The sequence below is a fragment of the Coccidioides posadasii genome, chromosome 1 (genome assembly GCF_018416015.2).
Source record: "Coccidioides posadasii str. Silveira chromosome 1, complete sequence".
NCBI lineage: Eukaryota > Fungi > Ascomycota > Eurotiomycetes > Onygenales > Onygenaceae > Coccidioides > Coccidioides posadasii.
This window is the reverse complement of record NC_089407.1, coordinates 2767438-2789455: the sequence shown is the minus strand read 5'-3', so window position 1 is coordinate 2789455 and position 22018 is coordinate 2767438. Positions and strand designations below refer to the sequence as shown.

Below are 22018 nucleotides of genomic sequence, written 5' to 3'. Positions count from 1 at the left end.
ACTTCGCCGAGTGCACGACTCGACCAGCACAGGACGCCATTGGCAACATTGAACCTGACAGGTGCATCTGCCTGGTCGTTCTCGTCACTGCGATGCAGAAGTTCTGCTTGTGATGCCTGGAATCCGCTTGCTATTCCCAGCAAACGATTTGGGCCTTCTCCTCTCGGGTAGCCGCTTGCAGATGAGGAGGGGTAGGTTGCTATCTTCATCGGCTCTCCTTGGCGACGTTACACACCAGGGCCCGAGAAGCCCGCCCACACAAGAGAAGCTCTGTGCTTCCCCGATCCACCGCTGGCTTCATCGTCAGTCACCGGTATCGCCAAGCAAACATGAAGTCACTGGTGTTCTTGACATCTCCCCGTCCCAAAATTTGGAATTATAATAATATCAAATTCTATTTCGACTGCTTTTTATTGCGCCAATGCAGGAACAGAACCATAAATTCCTCCTCCACAGATACAACATCTGCAGTAGCTGTGAAAGATCATTACATCCGACTGGTTTATTGACCTGTACTTCCGAGCAGTGACATCTTAATAGGCTACGCTTCGTGTGCAGTACCTCTCATCAGCAGATCCTCTTGGGAAAATCCGTCCACAATTACTCACCTGGATCGAGCTCGCGGGTTATCCTGTTACACAATATTCAACCGCCGCAAACGAATATTTGTATCCAATTTCTGTCTAGCAGTGCATGTATTCCGTAGCGGGCGCGACTTTCACTCGCAAAAATAAGACGAAGTATAACTATCTATTTTAAGCTACGGGTTCGACGGACGAAAGTGCTCTCTTTCTAAGAACTGAGTTCATGATCGACGTTTGCCGTCTTAAGTTGTGCAGCTGTTGAGGATGACCGGTCGGTGGCCAGATCGCTGCAAAGGGCAGATTGGCCAAACGGCTCGCGGGAAACTTCTTTTTCTTACAAATCCCGGCTCACTCCTTCATTAAGCCGGTCACGGCGCGATGACGGGGCTGGAACATTCCCGTTACTCCATACTTCCTCCCGCCCGTCCACACATAGACATACATATGTCCGGATACATTTGGACTTTTATGTTTCACACTCAGGAGTAAGCCCTGATTCGGTAAAACAACTCGCTTCTTGCAGAAATGACGAAATGTCTAAAAATACTCACGTGCTTTGACTGATACATTTTTTTCGTGAGCTGCGTCGAGCAGATTCCCAGGCTCAGATGGACCAGCGCCACACCAGTCAAACTTGCGCCAGGGCGGTGTGATATCGGGATCGGCTCGTCCTTCCGCAGGTATGTATACCCTGAAATTTGCGAACCGAAACGCTGGGGATGCTGCTCTCCAATCAAGGGCTTGATATTCAACCTTGACAGAGTTTTGTCAATTTCGATTTACCCAAAGTGCTCAGTGTTGAAGCCATCGCAGCCTTGTCCATGAGGTTGCTGCAGGAACAGCAAGAATCGAGCGGTGTCTAATTATCAACGGTACCGGGTACATGGTAGCCTTAGCAAGGGACTTTCCGTGGTTGTCCCTCCAAACCGATATATGGAGCTTGTATTACGCCACCTTACGTCTATGCTTATTGCCACAACATACTCCAAAACTAGGCCAATTTGAGTTGCGGAAAGCTCGGCGGATTTTGGACAGAGCATGTAACTTGGTACCCTTTCGCGGCGCGCGGCGCATTGTAACCATCGCTCTGGTGGCCGGGTGCTCCTCGATCCGAACACTGGCTCAAAATTCGAAGAGGCAACGGTCTACGAAGTATCGTAGACATCTTGACGTGATACTCCCAATATTACCGTGTTTCGTTTCCATGTATCATCCCGGGGAGGTTCCTTTGCCGAAACTTCCTTTTGGATTCAGGAACGACTTCACATTCCCCAGGAATCCTCGTGGAGAATTGACAAAGTGTGCCTCTGATTGTGGATTGCTCTCCTCCACCTAGACTGTGGAGAGTCGACTTCAGGTTCCTGCCCACCGAGCCGGGTTAATCTGCTTTGGGAAAAGCGTGGCGCAGCCAGGTGCCGAATCAGCAGATCAGCTGGAAGCCACTAGCTGGGTGGGTCCGCCGCCTCCTGCTCAGGTGATCATGACTGGCATCCATGTCCATAACTCCGTAGGACTTAGCGGCGGGTCCAGGTAACTGCGGCGGCCATCATCCTCCCTTGCAGCGACGCTAAGAATAAATCTCCCACAACGTTGCACCCCGGCCCTGTGCTTGTGGGTAGTCTGAAGAGCTCTGGGTTGCGCGAGTCGGAGCTCTCCTGGTGTTTCTGGGCTGGGCAGATCTTTGGCATCGCCTAGTGTAACCAGTCTGCAGCCATACGTTCCCGCCCGGTCCCTCACAATCATCTTTTTGCGAGCCCTGACATATTTTCTGGCGATGGTGATGGATGCTGAACAGCAGAAGGCAGGTGGAGCCACTCCTGCTGCCGAAACGGGAATTGCGCAGAAGCTCTCGCATGGGTTAGAGCGCGTACAACCCCTTGGCGCGCCAACCTCCCAGGAGATACCCAGGGACACGGCAAGGATGATGCTAAGAGAAATTCAGGACGCTCAGGAAGACGCATTTATCAGTTTCCAATGGACCTGGTGTCTCCAACCAACAAAGATGTCGCCTTCATGAATGAAACTAGATGGAACTTTAATGGATTTTCTTTTTTTTTTTGGGTGCTGAATGACCATCAAACAGTGATGATTGAATCGTCACCCAGGCAGGATCCTTTAGATATGGACGAGCTATCGATATATCGCCACGCCGTTTTAACCATGCGCACGGCTAGCGCCTATGAGTAAAACTCACTAGCAAACCAAGGCGAGGCTCGTGCGCGGGCGTGCTCTTATTTTTGCTCCATATCTCATTAACGTTCCCCGAAGCTTTCTCGAGCATAAAGCCTCTTACGCGGACTCTGTTATGACAGAAGCAAATCTATATAAACGGATTACATTAAGCTATATCCCGGATAATTGTGATAGGCCGGGAACGAGGATTTAGCGGAGTATTTTGGTAACTTGCACATTGCTTAACACACTATTTGAACAGTGCGTGAATTTCTAAAGGCGTGCACATTCCCGCTGGTATCAAGCCAAAAAGGAGACTTACATCATCGGGCAGATATATGTATATGTATGGCCCTGGGCTTGAGAGCAAGACGAGACCGGGGACGATGAGACATACGGAGTCAATGCACTGCATGTATCTTACCGTGGAGCCGACTGCCATCGAATTACAGAATATACGGAGTACTTGGTATGTATTTATGTTCCAAGGCAGATCGCCTCTGCATACTCCGTCGTGAGACGGACTTTCTCATGAAATGTGTCCTCTGCCCACGAGTTCGCGCGCACATTGTGTTCCGGACGGTTGAACAAGTTGAAATGCACCATGCCGCTCACATTCCATGCAGTCTGTCGAGCTCTTCCAAGAAAAAAAGAAAAAAAGAAAAGAAAAGAAGAAAAGAAAGGGAAAGAGGGAGAGAAACACAGGGACTAACCGCATGCTGGGTTGCTGGGCTCTTGTCCGTCTGATCTACGTACTTCCTGATTTCACATGTCCGAACCAACAATGAAGCGGAGACAGGGGAAAGAAAGCTGCATATGCTTATCGCAGCTCGCTTTCTTTTTACATATTTCAAAAGGGCAAATGATGCATAGGCCGCACAATTGTGCATAGAACCTGCGGGACCGACCTCAGAAAAGCTACTTTGCAGAGCACTCTGCGTTCCTATCAGAGAGTACTCTGCTTTTAGGAGCATGAACTTGAAATTATTGATCGGCCTAGTGTGTGAGGTAGGCCCGGGGCCATTTCCGAACGACTGTTGGAAGCACGAAGCCCAAACAAACTTGACTCGAGGACGGTAAATGCTCGCACACTTCCCTTACAAGTTGAGATGCTGGCTGTTGACAGCGACGAAGCACACGATCCCTTCCGTCCCGCTCGTCCGCCCTTTCCATCATTGACACTGGCAAAGATCGCCAAAGGAGACGCGCACTTTCCAACCTCTGGCTATCTAGGCTGCGCCTCGGTGCTGGGTTGGTTACAGAGACCACGCTCAGTGACTGCTTGGTAATACGGCACAGCAAAGATATGGCCTTATGAAATGCTGTAACCTAATTGCTCGACCTTTAATGCCGATCGGCCTTGTGTTCAGGGTGTGCAGCTCTATATCCTGGGTTCCCTAATCCTGTCTGGTTGGGATTGATATCTGCGCCAGAGGATATGCACCTGCGGGAAATCTTCGTATTTATTCTGCAGCGGGAATACTAGTTACTGATGTAAGCAAGACCTGATAGGCCAGCTCATGGCGCAGGATGGTCGGCATTTCGAGTATTCCGCACTTTTTCTTGCGAGTCACGGATGACGATCCATGAACAGGGGGCGGAGCTTTGCTCTTCATCTCCTCGAAATAAAAGTCCGGATTGAACTCGACTCCAGCCTGGTAGCTATCTATGGGAGGAACTAGTTACTGAGCACTTCCCATCCCGGCCGATAGTTCGAGTTCATAAGTTAAGCCATCTTGAACGCATTAGTTAACATGGTTCCTGTGGCTGCACCCTCTAGTTGTGGCGATCATACCACTCCATGTTGGACTCTCCAAAGACCAGCTGAAAAGGCGCTTTGGATCACAAGCAAAAGCTCGAACACCTGGGCCTGGCCCACGGTGGATTTCGAACTGGGCTAATATCTTGCAGTCCAAAATCTACACTGTTTGTTGGGGCCAACACCTTTGAACGCGAAAAGCCCTGCACTGGCAGGATAGTTTCGATGCAGCTGCGCGGATTCTAAGGCTCGTCATACCTCTGCTAGTCATGCCCGGGCCTTTTCGTTTGCGAGCGGAGACTGACAAGCGTCGCTGGCAACTCCTATCGTCAATTGAGAGCAATATCTGTTAAGTATGAATGTTTGAAAACGGGACAGCTCTACAGCAGCACACCCCAAAGAGGAATCCTACACCGTGTGTTGGAGCGGCTCAAGACCCCCAACCAAATATGATTCATGAAGGCTCCTTTCGACTAGAGATTATAAGTATGTGCAAGGCATACACATCTGCGTCTCGGTGCTAGTGCTACCACTTAAAGAAGATTGTTTTTGAAATTGATATGCTTCAACCATGATTCAACTTTTTTGAGAATTCAAAGTGATCCAGTCGCTAACGAAGCTGCTAGAACCCTTCAGCCAATCAATTTCTTCCCAATCCGCATCGTCGATTCCAACCAGGTTGTGTGAGCCCTGAATGCCTGCCAGGCCGCCAGCTCAGAACGGTCGAAAACACAATCCCATTTTGCTGCCATAATCAAGACTTTATTTTACAAGTGAACCTTCCTCTAAAATAAATCACGTCAACGCTTTCGAACCGAGTAAACCCGTCAGAATCAAACCCACAGCCGCCCGTGACCAAACAGTCACCAGGGCACGGTCGAAAAATACAGAAATAGAGGAAGCAATGAAGGGAAAAGGTAGAATGGAGAACGAGGCGAATGGGGGGATGTAATGCAGACAACGGTACAGAGGTAGTCTATACAAGGAAGATCGATCCCGATGCGCCAGTTATGACCGCCTCACGGATATACAAATAAAGGGGAAATGGATTTCCCTCCGGGGCGTCCCAGAAGGTATACCAGGAGTCCGGTATTAAATGCGTTGAATGTAATAAAGAGGCAGGTGGAAGGTGGTTACGAGTGCGCCTGTTTCCCGGATGATGGGATGTGATGCGGTGAGAAGGATGTCATGAGTGTCATCGTCATTAAAATGGTGGTGCTGCGACGTTGGCCATGTCACCACTTTCCTGCTGCTCCATTAATTCCTCTGAGGCCATCTCGAATGATACAGCGAGGCCAATTTTCGCTTGTTGCTATTTATCGCATAAGTTAGGATAATATCTTAGACCGGTTCAAAGGGTGTCACTCAAGTGGTCACTAACCTTGACTTGGTCGATCTCTCCAGCGAAGGTCAAAGAGATGGGCATGGCAACTCTTTTCTCCAAGAGACAGCCCAACTTTCCAGAGCTGTCAATCTGAGCCCTGAAAGTTGATGCTCTGAATTCGTATTTTGCCCCAACGGTTGTGGTTCCTTCTTTTCGAAGGCCACCGCCCATCATGGGGTTGCCACTTGGGGAAAATTGAAGGTTCATGTCAACGCCTGCCTCCACTTTATCGGAAAGCTTCTTCCAATACGACGCATTGATTGCTCCCTGAGCTTGCAACTGAGCGCTTGCAATCCAATCACTACCCTTGTATCTGGCACAGTATGAGATGGCCGTCTCCGGGCGAGCATTGAGTCCTGCACGCTGCCACATGGCCTCTAATCCAAGGGCCAACCCTGGGGTAATAGATTGCAAATAGCTTCCAATGTATATTCCTGTAAGGCCACCCTCCAGGAATGATGGGTTGAACGCTTTGATGGAGACAGAGAAATCCGAGCCGGTGTAGTCGTTGTCGATTTGGATGAGTCCCTGGGCTGCCCCCGGCATGATCTGGGCATTGGCTTTAGTGACCAGCGCGGAGGTCCACCGATAATTGCAGACAGCGTTAAGAGCTCCATCACTGCCAATATTGCCTTGCATAAGTACCTACGGTAGATGTCAGACTTTGGTCCCTCGATTCCATGTAGGTGCGTAAAAGGGTGGTCAAAGGGAACTTACGCTGGGAGTGCCAAACATAGAGGAAAAGGCATAGGGTGGCAGGTTCCCTTGCGAACCCATTGTGAATGCATGCGAGACTCTGAAGAGCGGAGAAACGCCAAAGACCTTTGTCAGATCTGCGCGGAGGCCGGTGAACATGAAATTGGAGAGCAAAACATCCTTCTGCACTTCACGGGCAACATTCTCCACGGTGCCGGGGTTCGTCAGCCCAAGGGCTTCTCTTCGTTCCGAAAAGGCATCGTATGCGCCTTTGAGAATCGAAGGCACCGCGTTGTCGGTGACAAAATTGAGCGCGGAACCGAAATCGGCCATGGTGTTCGGAGGACGGGATCGAGGAGAGAAAATCTAAAGGAAAGAACCGGGCAGATGACTGTATCTATATCCAATGCCAGAATCTGCCAGTCGACGCCAACAAATCGAATCCCTCCTATGCGTCCCGGAGTTGTCGCTTTCGAGCAGTTGTGCAGGTTTGCAGCCAGCAACTGGGTGTTGAAGCTTTCGAAAAGCAGGTCAACTTTAGATTTTCTCCGTCCCTGCTGCTTACATCATCGGCACCAAGGCACATGACCTGGTCGCTAACCGGTTTGGGAAGTGTTCTACTGCCACTGGCCGGCTGCTCTCATGCACATAAATGATTTCACCCAGAGCGCGTGCAAGTCGCCTTCATACTCGTCCACTTGATACCGTTATCCACAGTCTGGAAAGTGTTCTTTTTCTGATTAACTATATAAGACCGGGGGCCTAAAATCGCATCCGTTGAATGCCTGGTGCATCCAGTTTGGACATCATCATTCCTTATCAGCATCTCCGATAAGGACCATCAACAGAGTAACCGTCGGCCTGTCTGGCTATTTATATTCTTCCTGCTATCTGCCTTGAAGCTCAAGGAGCTTTAAGACATTTATATTCTGCATTTGCTTGACCCTGTCCTGGACCCTGCAGGATCTTTGCCGGACTCAAGTGAAAGTCGCACCCCCTCCTCCGGCTTTTGAGTTTAGTTCCGTGCCGGGAGCCCGATTTTCAAGTCTCAACGATGGATACCCATCTGTAGGTGTTGCTTCCTATGCGGTCCTTTCGGCCTGTCACATATGTGTGATCGCTAGAATAAGCGACTAGTGTTTATATCTTTGAATGAGCTCGGTCTGTGGACTCGCTCTAACCGCTATCAGAAATCCGGATGTTATCGCCAGCTCGCCTCGATTCCGGCGAAAGTCCAGCACGTTCGTGGACGCTATTCACGATCTTCCGGATAAACCGGAGATTGCACCGGCACAGCTCTACAGTACAGAGTCTGGCCGTCTGTTCCACTCTGGTCGAATTGTCATTATTACTGTTGGCTTACCCGCCAGAGGCAAAACGTCGGTATATCGTGCACTAATTACATATACCAATGACTAATCGTATGTTCTCAGTCACATTTCGGTGGCTATCGCAAGATATTTGCGTTGGTGTGTAATGTCTCACCTGAATCATGTTATGCTAGTGTTGACTTCATTCCGGTCTGACCCAGTGACTTGTTTTGTGACTGTACAGGCTAGGTGTTAAGACCCGCATATTCCATCTTGGAGACTATCGACGTGCCACAGTTGTCCCTGGACAGGATCTCCCTGAGGACTATTTCTTCGTGAAAGGTGTGGTGAAATTCCCCTCCTGACTCGAGTGTACGATCCGAACATTCCCCCGATCTGACCCAACTTGGTCTATATGAATCTTGATTTTCTCATTTAATTATCGATATCCTGTTTTCATCACTAGCTAGCTTGGATCATTCGCTTACCTTGTATTGTTAGCATCCGCTTCATCCGTTCTTTTGAGACAAAAAATTGTCAAAAAGTGCAGAGATGATATATACCATTTCCTTAGCGATGAAAATGGTCAAGTTGCCATATATGATGCTGTCAACCCTATCGCAGCAGGTAGAAGGTCACTCGCAAAGGAGTTTGGTAAATACGGCATTCAAGTGAGTTACAAAGTGCCCAAATGTCTCCGAGGCTTGACTAATATGTTTAGACTCTCTTTATTGAATCATGGTGTGACAATGAGAGGATAATTGAGGAGAACGTACAAAGGGTAAAAATATCTTCACCCGATGTGAGTTCTCGATGAAGACCCCAAGCTGCTAAACGAAGCTCATATAAGTGACGCACTAGTACAAAGGATGGGATCCTAAAGACGCTGTAAAGGATTACTTAGCGAGAATTTCGGCCCGTATACCACAGTTTCAGACTATGGAAGAAAAGGATTTGAATTATATTAAGGTTCGTCCCTTTACACTCAAACCTATCCTAGATTCTTCGCTGACAATATCAGATGATTAATGCTGGGGACAAAATGATGATAAACAACTGCAGTTTCGGGTATCTTCACCATCGTATCGTTTTCTATCTTTTGAATCTGCATATCCAAAATAGACGTACATATTTCGCACGGGTACGTCATTGCCATGGAATGGGTGGTAAACTTATGAAATCCGCTAATTATTTTGCAGGCTGGAACTTCTCTCGAAGCAGATTCTTACAAAGCAGATGCGTCCCTTTCTCCGAAGGGGGAGGAATATGCTCAAAAAATGACCCGACGACTTCTTGAACACCGTGAGGAGGAAAGGCGAGTCGCCTTGGAACAAGGAGATTTAGAAGCACAAGCACGACCACTTATTGTATGGACTTCAACACGGCGCAGGACAATAGAAACTGCACAATACCTGCATAAAAAAGGCTTTAAAACGCGTCACAGGTCGCAATTGAGCCAGCTAAACCCGGGAGTGTGTGAAAAAATGTCAGAAAGGCGGATCCGGGAGGAATACCCTGATGAAGTAAAACAGCACGATGAAGATCCCTACCATCATCGCTACCCTAGGGCTGAGGTGAGCGTGATCTAACCCGGAGAGGCTGCATTCGCTAATGTTTTAGTCGTACCATGATCTGGCTGTTCGGCTTGAGCCTATTATTCTCGAGTTGGAACGTGAGAGAAACGATCTCCTTATCATCGCGCACGAGAGCGTTCTCCGTGTGCTGTACGGCTATCTGATGGCGTGTAACGCAGCCGACATCCCCTTCTTGTCGTTCCCTCGAGATGAAATCATCGAGGTAATTGGTTGAATCCCAATTCTCCAAATAATGCGGAATTAACTCGCCTGCTTAAATAGATTATTCCCGCAAGTTATAATAACGAAGCCAAAAGGATACATGTCCCGAATCTTCCACCAGAAATAATCCCCGGTTCTCCTGAAGACATCAAAATACCTGTGCCACCTAGTGGCACTGTTTCTCCGATGCCCGATGGCTCCATTGGTGCTCTGACTAGAGGAGGGACTCCACAAAGTGGGCTGAGGACGCCACGCAACCCAGAAAGGATCTCGCAACTCCACGTTGAGGACGTCGTATAACGGACCGTTAATGTCACATTTATATATGTAAAGATATGTCATGATTTTTCCTCGTCTATGATGAGGAGCATACGTCCCTGTTGCCTTTCCCCTCCCAAATCTACCCTCCATGGAGGGTCGATACAAATAGAATATTATCATTTTGTTGTATTCGATACTGTTCTTCTCCCTCCAGCTCCCAATCCGCATCATTGATAAGCACGAGTATACCGGGACGTCTGTAAAGTACCATATATTAGCATTAATCAGGGAGCTTAATTTTGAAGGAAACAGCCTACACTGAGTCATCCAGGACGAACAGCTCCTTACGCTCGTCTTTCATCAGATTCTGGCAGAGATACTTGATAAGATAAGCGATGTTGGACGGAGCACCGGTTATGTCTAATGAAGGCAAGGAAATCTTGTGTTTGCGCTGGTTTGAAAAGAGCATTTCTAACCCTCCACTAGAGCTATGGGGTTAGCATTTCAATGCATCTTGCTGTGGTTTGCGGTCTGCGGGGTTAGCCTTTGATCTGGGAGACGAACGTGAATTCCACTGTGATATCGAGCAAGGCTAGTTGGCCATTCTCGCCTGTCATGTGGGAGCCCATGGTGTTATCAAAGAGTAAGAATTAAATAATACGTCCAAGATTGTCAATTATGAGCCGGAGGCTGTAGTTTGTGAAGGCAGTTCTGAGAGGGAGGGGGCAGAAAATATCTTATCGATAAGCTCAGAAGCTTGGCTTGGGGCAATCATCAGTAAAACGACTGTTCTCCATACGGAGTAATACACTCAAGCCTCTTCACGTTAGAGGCCACAAGGTTTCATAAGTTCCTTATTGCATCCTTTTTCCTCGAATATTACCCCTACCGGTAGCCATTCATGGTGTCCATTACAACGGAATATATCTGCGTCGGAGGCAATAGACATCCGGCTGCGGCGGACTGGCACAAACAGTCTGGCCTCGTCGCATATGGAGCAGACAACAATGTTGCACTTTGGGATCCTGCAGTATGGATATGTAGATGCTCCTGAATTGTTCCTAGCTAATTTGTGGTAGGACCGACATAATCGCGGCGTGCACGCTATCTTAGCTGGCCACACAGACAAAGTCAATGTGGTGAAGTTTCACTCGCTACGAAACGCAGATTCGAAACGTCCGCTGTTGATTACAGGCTCGGTTGATCGAACACTAAGGATCTGGGTGCCTAGCGAGTCAAGTCCGCTGACTTTTACACTCGCGGCCACGTTACAAGGGCATGAAAATTCGATCAATTGTATCGCCGTCGCCGAAAATTCAGATGTCTTTGTTTCTGGAGCAGCAGATGGAACGATAAAGGCTTGGAAGATTACGGAAGAAGCTGGGAAAGGGATACAAGCTAGTCTACTGGAATCTGTCACGGTCAAGCCTCGTTTCTTCCCCCTCACAGTGGCGTTAAGGAAGCTTAATCCAGGTACTACCAGCGGAGGGCTCATGCTAGCTGTGGGAGGTACGAGAAGCACTGTTCAAATTTACGTTGCGCAAGATATAAATGAGGCCCACTTTGAGTTGAAAGCCACTTTGACGGGACATGAAGGGTGGATAAGAGCTCTTGCTTTCACAAGTACCGATCTGCCGGGATCGCAAGATTTCCTGCTCGCATCAGCCAGTCAAGACAAATATATCCGCTTATGGAGGGTGCATCCAGGACTTGCAGCTATTCCAGCAGTACGAAATGCAGAAGATGCAATTTTGGGAGGCATGGAACAGGCCTTATCGAACAAGGCGCATACCTTTGATGCAGCGGGAACCACCTATACTGTCACATTTGAAGCTTTGCTTTTTGGCCATGAAGATTGGGTATATTCTATTTCATGGCATCCAAATCCTCAAAAGCTTCAGTTGATGTCTTCATCGGCTGATAATTCTTTGGTGATATGGGAGTCTGATCCGGTATCGGGGGTCTGGTTTTCTGGGTCCAGGATGGGAGAAATAAGTGTCCAGAAGGGATCCACAACTGCCACTGGCAGCGCTGGAGGATTTTGGATTGGGCTTTGGTCCCCAGATGGGGACGTTGTTATAAGCTTGGGCCGAACCGGTAGTTGGAGATCCTGGAGATACGATACCGATGCAGATGCATGGGTGCAGATACTAGGCATTACCGGGCATGTGAGAGCGGTCAATGACATTGTCTGGGAACCGAGTGGTGGATATCTCCTATCCACAAGCGCGGATCAGACGACAAGGTTGCATGCTAGTTGGAAGCACAATGGCTACCATTCCTGGCATGAGTTTTCGCGGCCGCAAATTCACGGATATGATTTGAATTGCATTGCCTCCCTTGGTCCGACAAGGTTCGTATCTGGTGCCGATGAGAAACTTCTGCGGGTATTTAATGAGACAAAATCAATCGCACAGCTGCTGGAACGGCTGTCCGGTTTTGCACAGTCATCCACAGAAGACATGGCCGAAGCTGCTAATATTCCGGTTCTTGGGCTCTCGAATAAGGCAGTGGATGATGCTGATGCTGATGCTGAGCATGAGGGTGAGGGTGAGGAGAACGGAACGGAAGGCGAAGCGCCATTGCAGGCAGTTCAGTTAGATCCCGATCGTCCTCCGCTGGAAGATCATCTAGCCAGACACACGCTATGGCCAGAGCATGAAAAATTATATGGTCACGGCTATGAAATCTCAGCTGTTGCAGCTACTAATGACCGGTCTCTTATCGCCACTGCGTGCAAAGCTAGCTCCATAGATCACGCAGTTATTCGCCTATACGATACCCAAACATGGCGCGAGATACGCCCGCCACTCACGGCGCATTCATTGACGATAACCTCTCTTCGTTTTTCATATGATGATCGATATCTCTTGAGTGTCGGACGTGATCGGCAATGGGCTGTCTTTGAGCGTGATTTCACGGATAAATCTTTATATCGTCCTTTTAGTTCGAATCTCAAAGCGCACTCGCGGATGATACTTAGTGCGAGTTGGGCACCGCACCCAACAACCAGCGTTTTTGCAACTGCTGGCCGAGATAAATCGGTTAAAGTATGGGCTCAGGAAGGCACAGCTTTTGTGTGCAAGTCCAGCATCCCCATTGCTCGTCCGGTTACCGCGATTGACTTCCTACCCACAGTCCTTGATGGTAGGTTGTCTTTGGCTGTTGGAGACGACTCCGGGGAGGTTAGCATCCATGATATTGCTATAGATAGCTTCACACCTGGGTCGCAGGTGACTATACCCAAGCATCAAAGCCCATCCAAAGGTATTTTGCAATTGGCATGGCGACCAATATCTACGTCGAATGAAAAGAAGCCTGGATACCAGCTTGCTGTCGCAAGTGACGATTCTTCGGTCCGGCTATACAACATTGATGACGTTCCACGTTAAGACAGCGTTTTTGGGTCCCTTCTTGGTTAAAAAGTATATATTTACATAGCTTGTCTCTAGACCAAGTATTTTTCTATGGCGTTGAAGCAGAAACTCACTCATCCACTACAGTATATCCCTTGTAAAATTTGATAATTGACTAGAGAAGGAAATTCGTCTCACCGTTAAGGGTTGAGAAAACCCAGTTAAGAGGTTAAAAAGGGTTGAACGTCACATGCCAGCCGACTCCGCCTATATTTCCATGTTATATCCTGGTTCCACTTTACTCTCACTCGGCCTTCCGGGTCGCGGCCCTCTTTCTTTTAAATCCCTCTTCAGCCATTCTAGAACCAACTCACCAAGTTGACTATTCTCAGACACTCTTGGTTTTCCGGCGTAAAACTTTTCAATCGCACCCCAGTCTCGTACTTGGCCCATATGCATGTGCACAAGATGAGTGGGCCAATTTGCAAGGTTATCCAAGATGTGAGTGGCATACAAGATAGTGCACGGTCGGATTTCCGTCTCTCTTCGCAAAAATGCCAGGAAATTTGCCCGACTGAGTAGATCTAGATCAACAGTAATTTCATCCAGCAGGAGCAGATTCCATGGCCGCAGTAGACCCATGGCGAGCTGAACACGGCGCCGCTCACCGTCAGAAACAGCGTGCATATGCCATGATAGATCTACGTCGAGAATCTCGACCAATTCATCGCGACGTTCAGGGTAGTGGTCGCCTCCAACGGATGCGAGGAGGGTGGGAACATCAATGTCTGTGCGGACGATGGGGTTCAGGACCCATTCCACCCCGAGATATGTGACGCCTTCAAGCCCCTCCTTAAAAGGATCGACACCACCGATAGTTACGGTATTAGCTGGAGCCAGGCGTTTTCCTGAGAGGAGACGGAGGAGAGTGCTTTTACCCGCACCATTCGCTATTAGATGGACAATTAGCGGCGATTGACTACTGGATAGGTCAAGATTAGAGGAATGAAGAACATATCTGACCTCCAATTAGCAAGGTACGGCTTCCCAGAGGGAGGTCAAGATTGATGTTTGTAAGACCAGCTGTGCCGTCGGGAAAGCTGTAGTTGAGGTCGTGAACGTGAACGGATGAATCCGGAGTGGCTGACGCCATGGCACTAAATACAAATTATTCCGCAGTTGGAAAAAATGGAATAGTTTAGACGATAGCTGGTGTGGCCTTAAGGCTGAACAATTGACTGAACCAGACGTGGGAATGGCTTTCGCAAAATAATACGACTTTTCTCGATTGCGGGGGTCACTCTCCGCTGCTGTCTCCAGTGACGCAGTTGTTCGTTTTATGTAAGCGGGTTTTTCAACGGCGATTTTACCCGCGAGAAAGCAATTGGCAGAAGACGTCTATCAACCATCGAGTTACTCATGTTCAGGACATTTAATCCTGTTAGGTTCTACTCAACTCCACTACGAATCCGCATGAAGCCCCTCATCACAGTCCTTGGGGCCACGGGAACTGGAAAGTCCAAGGTTGGTCACCAAACCCGAATGCCCTCCGTATATCATACAGTTGGATGATATCAAGACCCCTTACAAGCGTCATTTCATTTTGTTTTTTCCAAAACTAAACAATTGATAGTTGGCAGTTGACTTGGCTGTTCGCTTCGATGGGGAAATCATCAATGGAGATGCCATGCAGATGTATAAAGGCCTGCCCATAACAACTAATCAAATACCGGTCGAGGAACGGGATGGAATCCCACATCATTTGATCGCATGTATAGATATAGACCAGGAGCCGTGGAGGGTTAGCCAGTTCCAAAAAAGTTGTCTTGAACTTATTGAAGAGATAAGATCAAGGGGAAAACTGCCAATACTTGTTGGCGGCACGCATTACTATACCCAGTCTGTCCTGTTCCACGAACAACTCGTGGATAGAAGGAAGGATGAAGATGAGATTACCAATCAAGAGTTTGATGAAATTGCAGAGGGCGAAAAGTGGCCCATCTTGAATGCCCCAGCGGAAGAAATGCTCCAGAAACTACGGGAGGTTGATCCTGTGATGGCGGCGCGCTGGCATCCGAACGAGAGAAGAAAGATTCGACGTTCTCTACAGATATATTTGCATACTGGAAAACCAGCATCAGAGATATATAAGCAACAAAAAATGCGGCTAAAAAGCCTCTTAGCATCCACTAACGCACAACAGCATCGTGCCAGTGGCGATGTGTGTGAAGATGGGGAAACCGGGCATTTGAGATTTCCGACACTGCTCTTCTGGGTTCATAGTGATAGAGACATCCTTCATCAAAGGCTAGATGATCGAGTGGATGCTATGATCGACCAAGGCTTATTAAGCGAGGCGAAACATATGTTTAATTACCTTAAGGAAAAAGAGTCTGAAGGTGTTCATATCGATAGGACCAGGGGCGTTTGGGTTTCTATCGGATTCAAAGAATTGGATCCTTATATCAGTGCTCTCTCTTCCGGCCAGATGTCGCCCGAGGAACTCCAGGGGCTGAAAAAAGAACGCGTTGAATTCGTCAAATCAGCCACCAGACAATATTCCCGTAGCCAGATCAAATGGATCCAAGGCAGACTGTGGAAGTCGCTGGAATCAGCTAACGCTACTGACCGTTTGTATATTCTCGATTCGACAAACGTGGATGATTGGAAAAGGGCAGTTCGTTTACCTGCTGAAAAGGTCGCCGAAGCTTTCATCTCTGGTAACCCTCGGCCGCACCCAAATGAGATATCGGAGATCGCAAGAAAGGTGTTTGAACTTAAGAAACGAGAGGCCCAATCTTCTAGCGATGATATGGAAATCAAACGCAAGACCTGTGATGTCTGCAATGCAGCGGCTATGACTGAAAGGCAGTGGGAGATCCATATGGCAGGAAGACGGCATAAGAATGCAGTCAAGGCTGCGGAAAAGAGAGCGCAACGGGAGGAGTACTTTAAGCGCATACGAGGAGCTTCAGAGGGATGAGTGAGGAATTAGCACATATGGAATATACTGGTCATCTCGGTCTTGCGACGTAAGATGCCCAACAAAAGCCAAATCACGGGCCAAGTTTCCAACGGAAATTTTGGGATCACTGGTCCAAGCTTTTGGCTAGAAACCCTAGCGGCTTCCTTGATGTGTGGGATCTTCCTAATTTCTGAAAAGCTCGGGGGCCACTGTGTTGCGTAGACCAACAGATATTCAAAGGACACCTGCACAAGAACTGCCTCGCACAATGGGATTGCTAAAGACGCCAAAACGCATAGTATGGGTATCAAGACGAAAATTTGAGACATAATGATACAAATATCTGTTGTCGAGTTCAATTCCGTGAGCGCCATTCGATGAAAGCATCCGATAAAATTCCACCGTGTCCAGAATCCTCCAGCTTAAAAACCTCAATGACGGGAGCTTTCTCCACTCTCCTTATCCTCCACATACCTTCGGTGTTAATTATACCCCGAATCCCTTATGCCATTAGTTTCAATTAACATTTTGAGCTTAAACTCTTGCGATATGGGGACAAAGAAACTCACATTCAAGTAGTTGAGCCGTGAAATTGATGCAGATGTTTCCATCCCAGTTACCTCTTCCTTGCCTCTTGACAAATCCGGGAATCTCGTGAGTTTGAAATTCTTCAAGTCGTTGCAGAATGCCGTGCTCATTTCGAAACCCAACAACTATCTTGGGGACTCCAAGAAGGAATGATTGCGCCCAAAATTTGAGAAGCTTCCGTTCAAATTTTAGCATGTCTCTATCATTGCGAATCTCCGCAGATGTTTTCAGTTCTACCCAATTTATTGGATCATCTTTTCTGTCCGGTTTGCAATCCCATACTGTTATGAATTAGTGAGCGTGTGCTCCCACAGGGTCTGGGAGGTCAGTAACCAGCTCACCTGCATCGACTTCACCGCCGATGACCAATTTCACGCCTCCTATACCGGTACGTACGACAGAGCAATATTGGGAATTATTGTTCACAATCTTGTGTTCTCGCGACTCGATCGTTTCCCGTGACACGGCGTCCCAGGGCTCATCAATGAGCGATAAAGTTTCAAACTTATAACCTAACCGCATTGTTGGTCAATGTGGACTCGGAAAGACGTTTGGCATTGGAAAATAGCCTACCCCAGTACATCATCCTGTCCTGAGAGGGAGCCCCCGGTGGCATTCTTTGCTCTAGTTGTATCTTTTTCTGAGCATTCTTGTATTCGTTGTTCTCTTCGATAAAGCTGAGCCACCGTGAGACGAATGCCAAAGAACACCCTGATAATTGCCAAAGAACTATGGTAAACCGGGTGCAACTTACATAGAGCCCTTTTTAATGAATAAATCGTCAGTCCCAATCATGATCTAGGGTAGCATGCGGGAATCATTTTGCCCACTTGATAGTATGTAGCATTCATTTCGAAGCTGTAAATCTCTCAACACTTAGCGTCCGAGCTTGCAAGCCTCTGAAATAGCTGGGAACATATGATATTACCCGTTCCAATTGTCAAATGAAGCAGTCATTAACTTCCATATCAGAATCAGCACTCTCGTTCGATAGACTTGCTGTTGTATGCATTCTCGCAGAGCAGCTCACAAACCTTGGTCATCATGCCCCTCCATGTTATCACATCGGCCTCGCACTTCGCACCTGTGCTCTTCTCTAGTGCGATAATGGTGTCGAGTAGCGCATCCAGATGTTCATCTGCCGAATCGTCGAGCTTTTTGAAGGTTTCGAACCCACCGTTCAGGTCCACGGGTAGGCGAGGAGGATAGTAATAACGGAGGGACGACTCATCAAGGAGGAAATTATGGTCATCGTCGTAGGAGAAACATGCGATTTCCTTTGAAGCGTTAGTAGGTAATGCGCTAAGAAAGCAGTAGCTAAAGGGTCGCCTGCTGTATTCCCTAGACGCAACAGCTTACCTTTGGGCGTCGGATTGCGGCATTCGAGCCAGCAAATCGCTGCAAAGGGTGGATATCAAAAGTATGAGAATTCATGATTCGTTTATGAAGAAAGGAAAAAAACAAAAGAGAAAGAGAAAAAGAAAGCTGAAGAGTAGCTTTTCTTCGAACTCATATAGCTTGTAATAGAGAGACGGAAGCTCGGGAATTTTGGCGCGGTGTACCGGGAAAATAGTTACTAAATAGCGGGGGGGAAAAAAGAACGACGCCGCAAGGATTCGAACCTTGGCCCCCGAAGGGATCACATATCCTAAAGCAGGAGCTTCAAGTGTGACGCGTTAACCACTCCGCCACAGCGCCTGTGCATGTAGCAAATGCATTTTTTAACATTTTTTTTTTTTAAAAAAATATTCTGAATCTATATTCAATGCTCTGCTCTATCACACTCGCGGCCGCAAATGCAGTCCCACCTAAATCCGGCCACCTTATGAAAGACCAGCCCGCAGCGATCTATGACCGCATGTTTATTGGTTTCAGTCTGTGGCCACAGACGTTATAAAATTAAAGAAAAACTATATCTTCTTATCTTTTTTGTGCTGTTATTTTGTTTGGAGACTGAATAAGATCATCGCCTCTGCGTCCTAGGCCAACAGCATTATGACCTCCCAGATCGACAAGACAATTGCTCGGCAGCAAGAGAAGTACGCTCAGCACCGTTAGATGTTGCGGATATGCTGTTTCTAGCTCATGCTCCTTTCGATCTTCCCCGTATCCGTGCTGCGCATTGGCGTCTCCTAACTTAAATTGCCTAACACTTGCTCTCTATAGGATCGCCGCCGGAGCATACTATGAATCCCACCAACAACTTCGTGTCATCGCTGCCCGATACCTGAAACAATCAAACTATGATGCCGCTGCCGAACTACTTGCTGGGGGCGCGATCGCGCTATTAAAAGCTGGAGCTCAGCAAGGTGCCTCCGCTAGTGGCGGTGATCTCGCGATTATGCTTGTGGTTGATGTGTATAACAAGGCTGAGTGGGAGCTTTCCGACGATGAAGTAGGCAATAAGAGAAGACGTAAGTTAGTCTCGTCCTCTTGAAGCGTTTGTCACGAAAGTGTGATCTTTGGGACCCTGGTTTGGCTCACTGTTGGATGATAGAGCGTTTAATCGATATTCTGCAAGAGTTCCCACCCGAAGAGCCTACGAGAAAGAGATATATAAATGAAATGATTGCGTGGAGTGCAAAGTTTGGATATATTGAAACAGGCGACCCAGAGATGCATCATGCTGTTGGGTCTATCTATGCTGAAGGTCAAACACCCTATGAAGCCCAGCTTCAGCAGTCTTTATTGCTGTTTACCCACAGCTCTGCGATAGGGATGCTAAATACCGTTAATAGAAAACGAAGTGTATGACGCAGAACGACATTTGGCTTTAGGGACAGCCGACTCGGCGGAGATACTAGCACGACTAGAGTACACTTGGTATACTCACGATGCGGTGCACACAGCAGGAATATATGCAGCTCGTGCAGTATTCCCTTATCTACTGACTGGAAGCTTTCGAAACGCGAATAAGGCATTTTTGATTTTCAGAAACCAGTTATCATCGTCCCCAACAAGCCATGCCCTCAATGTCCAAGAAGTGAGCAGTCAGAGTAATGACGTTCGCGTTTATCCATCACTACCACTGCTAAATTTCACAAGTTTGCTGCTGCTGGCTATTCAACGCGGAAATGCAGACTCGTTCAAGCAGTTGCTAAGGCACTATGCGACGTATATCCAGGAAGCAGGAGAATGGGACCAGGCGCTGGCTCATATCGGGGAGGTTTATTTTGGCATAAGGATACCCAAACAGTCGAATCCTTTAATGGATATGATGGGAATGTTCTTTGGCGGAGGTCCTCAAGGTGGAAATAGGTCAAAGACGCCGCAACGATCCAAAGCCGCGAAGCAGGTTGATGCTCCGCCAGTGTCGATGGATTTGGATTAGGTTGGAATGCGACCTTGGAGATACCCTGTCGATTAAATGTGACTGAAAAGTAGAGTGGGGCGTAAAGGCGCAGCAGCCGTGAGTGCTTATGTGTGGCTTCCACCTTCTATTTCAAACATCCACCTGTCTTCATCTAGCAAGGCGACTCTATTCTTGAGACTTTGCTGGATAAGCAAATACACCTCTACACAGCGCTAGTTAGTAAAGCATGATGTATAAAGCATAATCAAGAGTTCAATCTTAGTGGCTCGTCTCGAGAGGCTGCATGAAGCGCTCAATGTGTGTAATATCTGCAAAGGAGGATATTACATACCAGAAGGTTCACTATTCATCTGCCTGCTTCGATTACGCCGCATTAGTTCCGCGATGCTCGCCTCGATTTCTGTAAAACGAGTTCATATATTAGCCGTAAGCCCTATTTAGCCTAGGATTGCTATCTTCCAGCTGGAACCAGGCCAGGAAACGGGAAATATGTACTCTCTTTATCCGCACAGCTTATACCTCCGTCGTGCTCCAGTCCAGTATGTCCAACACTTTCAACAGCCCCCATCACCTCATCAGCGTCCTCATCGCCAGCACCCTCACCAAGACTTCCGGGTTGTAAAATCGGCACATCGACTTTATAGGTGCCATTCTTGTCCCGCACGACGATATCGCCTTCGTCTGGAAGAGAGCAATTTAAAGATAATACACCCGTCATAAGGCGGGATTTTAATATCCCTCCGCCCAAGGTGCTGCTCATTCCACTCCCATCACCGCTACCAGAGATTGTGCGGGTGTGGGTGCGATTGCGAGAAGTTCCTAGAGAGCTAGTGGAGGTGGACGAATTGTGCTGACGGCGGCTGAGGTGAGCGTGAAAAAGGTTCCGTCGGACTGTGGAAGGCGCGGCGGGAGGAATTGGACGCGAAGAGATTGGGCGATTGGTATCAGCGATGGTGGTTGAGGCGTTGCTACTGCTGGCAGACGGAATGCGGGTGAAATGGGATCTAGATGCCATGTTCGGTGGCGAATGGATGTCACCATGAGGAGCGTTCCTGAGGGCGATATGGAAAAGGATATTGTCAGCCAATAAGGTGTGACTAGACCATATTATAAGGAAATATTTGTTAGGAAGAATAATGTATCCATAGCTGAAATTTGCGGGTTACGTGGTTCTTGATTCCATATCTTAGGTGAAATGCACAGAGTACAGAGTACAGCAGGTAAGGTAGTTCACCACTAAGCAAGCCACACCACTAAACAAGCCAAATCTTCCACCACCAAAATTCCTCCAACATTCAACATTCAATATGCAACAACATGGTCAACAACACCTCAATTAGACTTGCAATTGAAGATCTTGAATCATAAGAGATCTTAAATTACACTGCAATTATAAGAAAGTACTCAGTTAATCAAGAGATCCTGCACCAACAGTATAAAGACTTGCAACTTACTCAGAATAAAGCAGTCTTCTGATATAAGAAAAAGCTCTCTGATATACAGAAGACAGAGCTTCTGAATTATATAAACAAGCTCTCTAGCTGTGGCCTTGCCATTATATCTCAGATTCTATAAAATATTGTATAAGAGATGACAGAAGAGAATATTGAAATTAACTGGATTAATTAATTTTGCAAGCAGTATAATGATAAGATCAAATGTATTTATCTCAAAGTAATTAATCAAAATAAACAGATAGCAGATAATTATCAGTGCTTTAAGCACTTCTATATACTTATAATTTGATGATTTATTTGATTACTTGCAATTATAGTTATTAATACTGGCTAACTATTTGACTACTACTTATAAAATAGTTGGAGCAGAAAATTAA

The 22018-nt window shown here is 47.4% G+C and overlaps 10 protein-coding genes and 1 non-coding gene across 12 annotated transcripts; 5 read left to right on the top strand and 6 right to left on the bottom strand.

Annotated features, from left to right (window-relative positions):
• Positions 1–2064: 2064 nt before the first annotated feature.
• On the top strand, positions 2065–2601 carry D8B26_000778 (uncharacterized protein; the record flags this gene model as incomplete). The annotated part of the gene is made up of 2 exons (XM_066123335.1): positions 2065–2114; positions 2280–2601. 2 exons carry the CDS (start codon positions 2065–2067, stop codon positions 2599–2601), a joined length of 372 nt encoding a protein of 123 aa, XP_065979409.1.
• A 2512-nt stretch (positions 2602–5113) lies between these two features.
• TOM40 (translocase of outer mitochondrial membrane) lies at positions 5114–7096 on the bottom strand. The gene is made up of 3 exons (XM_003071131.2): positions 6617–7096; positions 5897–6544; positions 5114–5827 (listed from the first exon to the last, which is right to left on the bottom strand). Exons 1-3 carry the CDS (start codon positions 6926–6928, stop codon positions 5720–5722), a joined length of 1068 nt encoding a protein of 355 aa, XP_003071177.2. The 5' UTR covers positions 6929–7096; the 3' UTR covers positions 5114–5719.
• A 167-nt stretch (positions 7097–7263) lies between these two features.
• D8B26_000776 (uncharacterized protein) lies at positions 7264–10001 on the top strand (the record flags this gene model as incomplete). The annotated part of the gene is made up of 11 exons (XM_066123334.1): positions 7264–7663; positions 7786–7978; positions 8029–8060; positions 8150–8247; positions 8407–8576; positions 8627–8707; positions 8767–8874; positions 8927–9046; positions 9105–9479; positions 9526–9702; positions 9762–10001. The coding sequence occupies exons 1-11, from the start codon at positions 7650–7652 to the stop codon at positions 9999–10001; spliced, it is 1608 nt and encodes a 535-aa protein (XP_065979408.1). The 5' UTR covers positions 7264–7649.
• On the bottom strand, positions 9883–10621 carry URM1 (Ubiquitin- modifier 1). The gene is made up of 3 exons (XM_003071129.2): positions 10527–10621; positions 10280–10444; positions 9883–10219 (listed from the first exon to the last, which is right to left on the bottom strand). Exons 1-3 carry the CDS (start codon positions 10589–10591, stop codon positions 10102–10104), a joined length of 348 nt encoding a protein of 115 aa, XP_003071175.2. The 5' UTR covers positions 10592–10621; the 3' UTR covers positions 9883–10101.
• Positions 10622–10863: 242 nt separating this feature from the next.
• Positions 10864–13354, top strand: D8B26_000774 (uncharacterized protein; the record flags this gene model as incomplete). The annotated part of the gene is made up of 2 exons (XM_003071128.2): positions 10864–10992; positions 11042–13354. 2 exons carry the CDS (start codon positions 10864–10866, stop codon positions 13352–13354), a joined length of 2442 nt encoding a protein of 813 aa, XP_003071174.1.
• Positions 13355–13494: 140 nt separating this feature from the next.
• Positions 13495–14471, bottom strand: CAF16 (CCR4-NOT regulatory complex component; the record flags this gene model as incomplete). The annotated part of the gene is made up of 2 exons (XM_003071127.2): positions 13495–14268; positions 14342–14471. 2 exons carry the CDS (start codon positions 14469–14471, stop codon positions 13586–13588), a joined length of 813 nt encoding a protein of 270 aa, XP_003071173.1. The 3' UTR covers positions 13495–13585.
• Positions 14472–14737: 266 nt separating this feature from the next.
• On the top strand, positions 14738–16380 carry D8B26_000772 (uncharacterized protein; the record flags this gene model as incomplete). Its single annotated transcript, XM_003071126.2, has 2 exons — positions 14738–14842; positions 14952–16380. 2 exons carry the CDS (start codon positions 14738–14740, stop codon positions 16299–16301), a joined length of 1455 nt encoding a protein of 484 aa, XP_003071172.2. The 3' UTR covers positions 16302–16380.
• Positions 15528–18305, bottom strand: RAI1 (decapping endonuclease targeting mRNA; the record flags this gene model as incomplete). The annotated part of the gene is made up of 9 exons (XM_066123333.1): positions 15528–16784; positions 16853–17152; positions 17213–17383; positions 17445–17548; positions 17626–17633; positions 17702–17729; positions 17800–17831; positions 17906–18148; positions 18231–18305. The coding sequence occupies 9 exons, from the start codon at positions 18303–18305 to the stop codon at positions 16639–16641; spliced, it is 1107 nt and encodes a 368-aa protein (XP_065979407.1). The 3' UTR covers positions 15528–16638.
• A 167-nt stretch (positions 18306–18472) lies between these two features.
• Positions 18473–18569, bottom strand: D8B26_000770. Its single transcript has one exon. It is a non-coding gene; the product is annotated as a tRNA-Ser (tRNA).
• A 233-nt stretch (positions 18570–18802) lies between these two features.
• On the top strand, positions 18803–20435 carry D8B26_000769 (uncharacterized protein). 2 transcript variants are annotated; one of them, XM_003071124.2, is made up of 4 exons: positions 18803–18910; positions 19038–19285; positions 19369–19521; positions 19610–20435. In XM_003071124.2, the coding sequence occupies exons 1-4, from the start codon at positions 18867–18869 to the stop codon at positions 20200–20202; spliced, it is 1038 nt and encodes a 345-aa protein (XP_003071170.1). In that variant the 5' UTR covers positions 18803–18866; the 3' UTR covers positions 20203–20435. The 2 variants fall into 2 exon arrangements, with proteins under 2 accessions (XP_003071170.1, XP_065979406.1); XM_066123332.1 differs by lacking the exon at positions 18803–18910 and having other exon boundaries at positions 18938–19285.
• On the bottom strand, positions 20259–21247 carry D8B26_000768 (uncharacterized protein). Its single transcript, XM_066123331.1, has 3 exons — positions 20680–21247; positions 20516–20584; positions 20259–20386 (listed from the first exon to the last, which is right to left on the bottom strand). Exons 1-3 carry the CDS (start codon positions 21197–21199, stop codon positions 20289–20291), a joined length of 687 nt encoding a protein of 228 aa, XP_065979405.1. The 5' UTR covers positions 21200–21247; the 3' UTR covers positions 20259–20288.
• Positions 21248–22018: the final 771 nt, after the last annotated feature.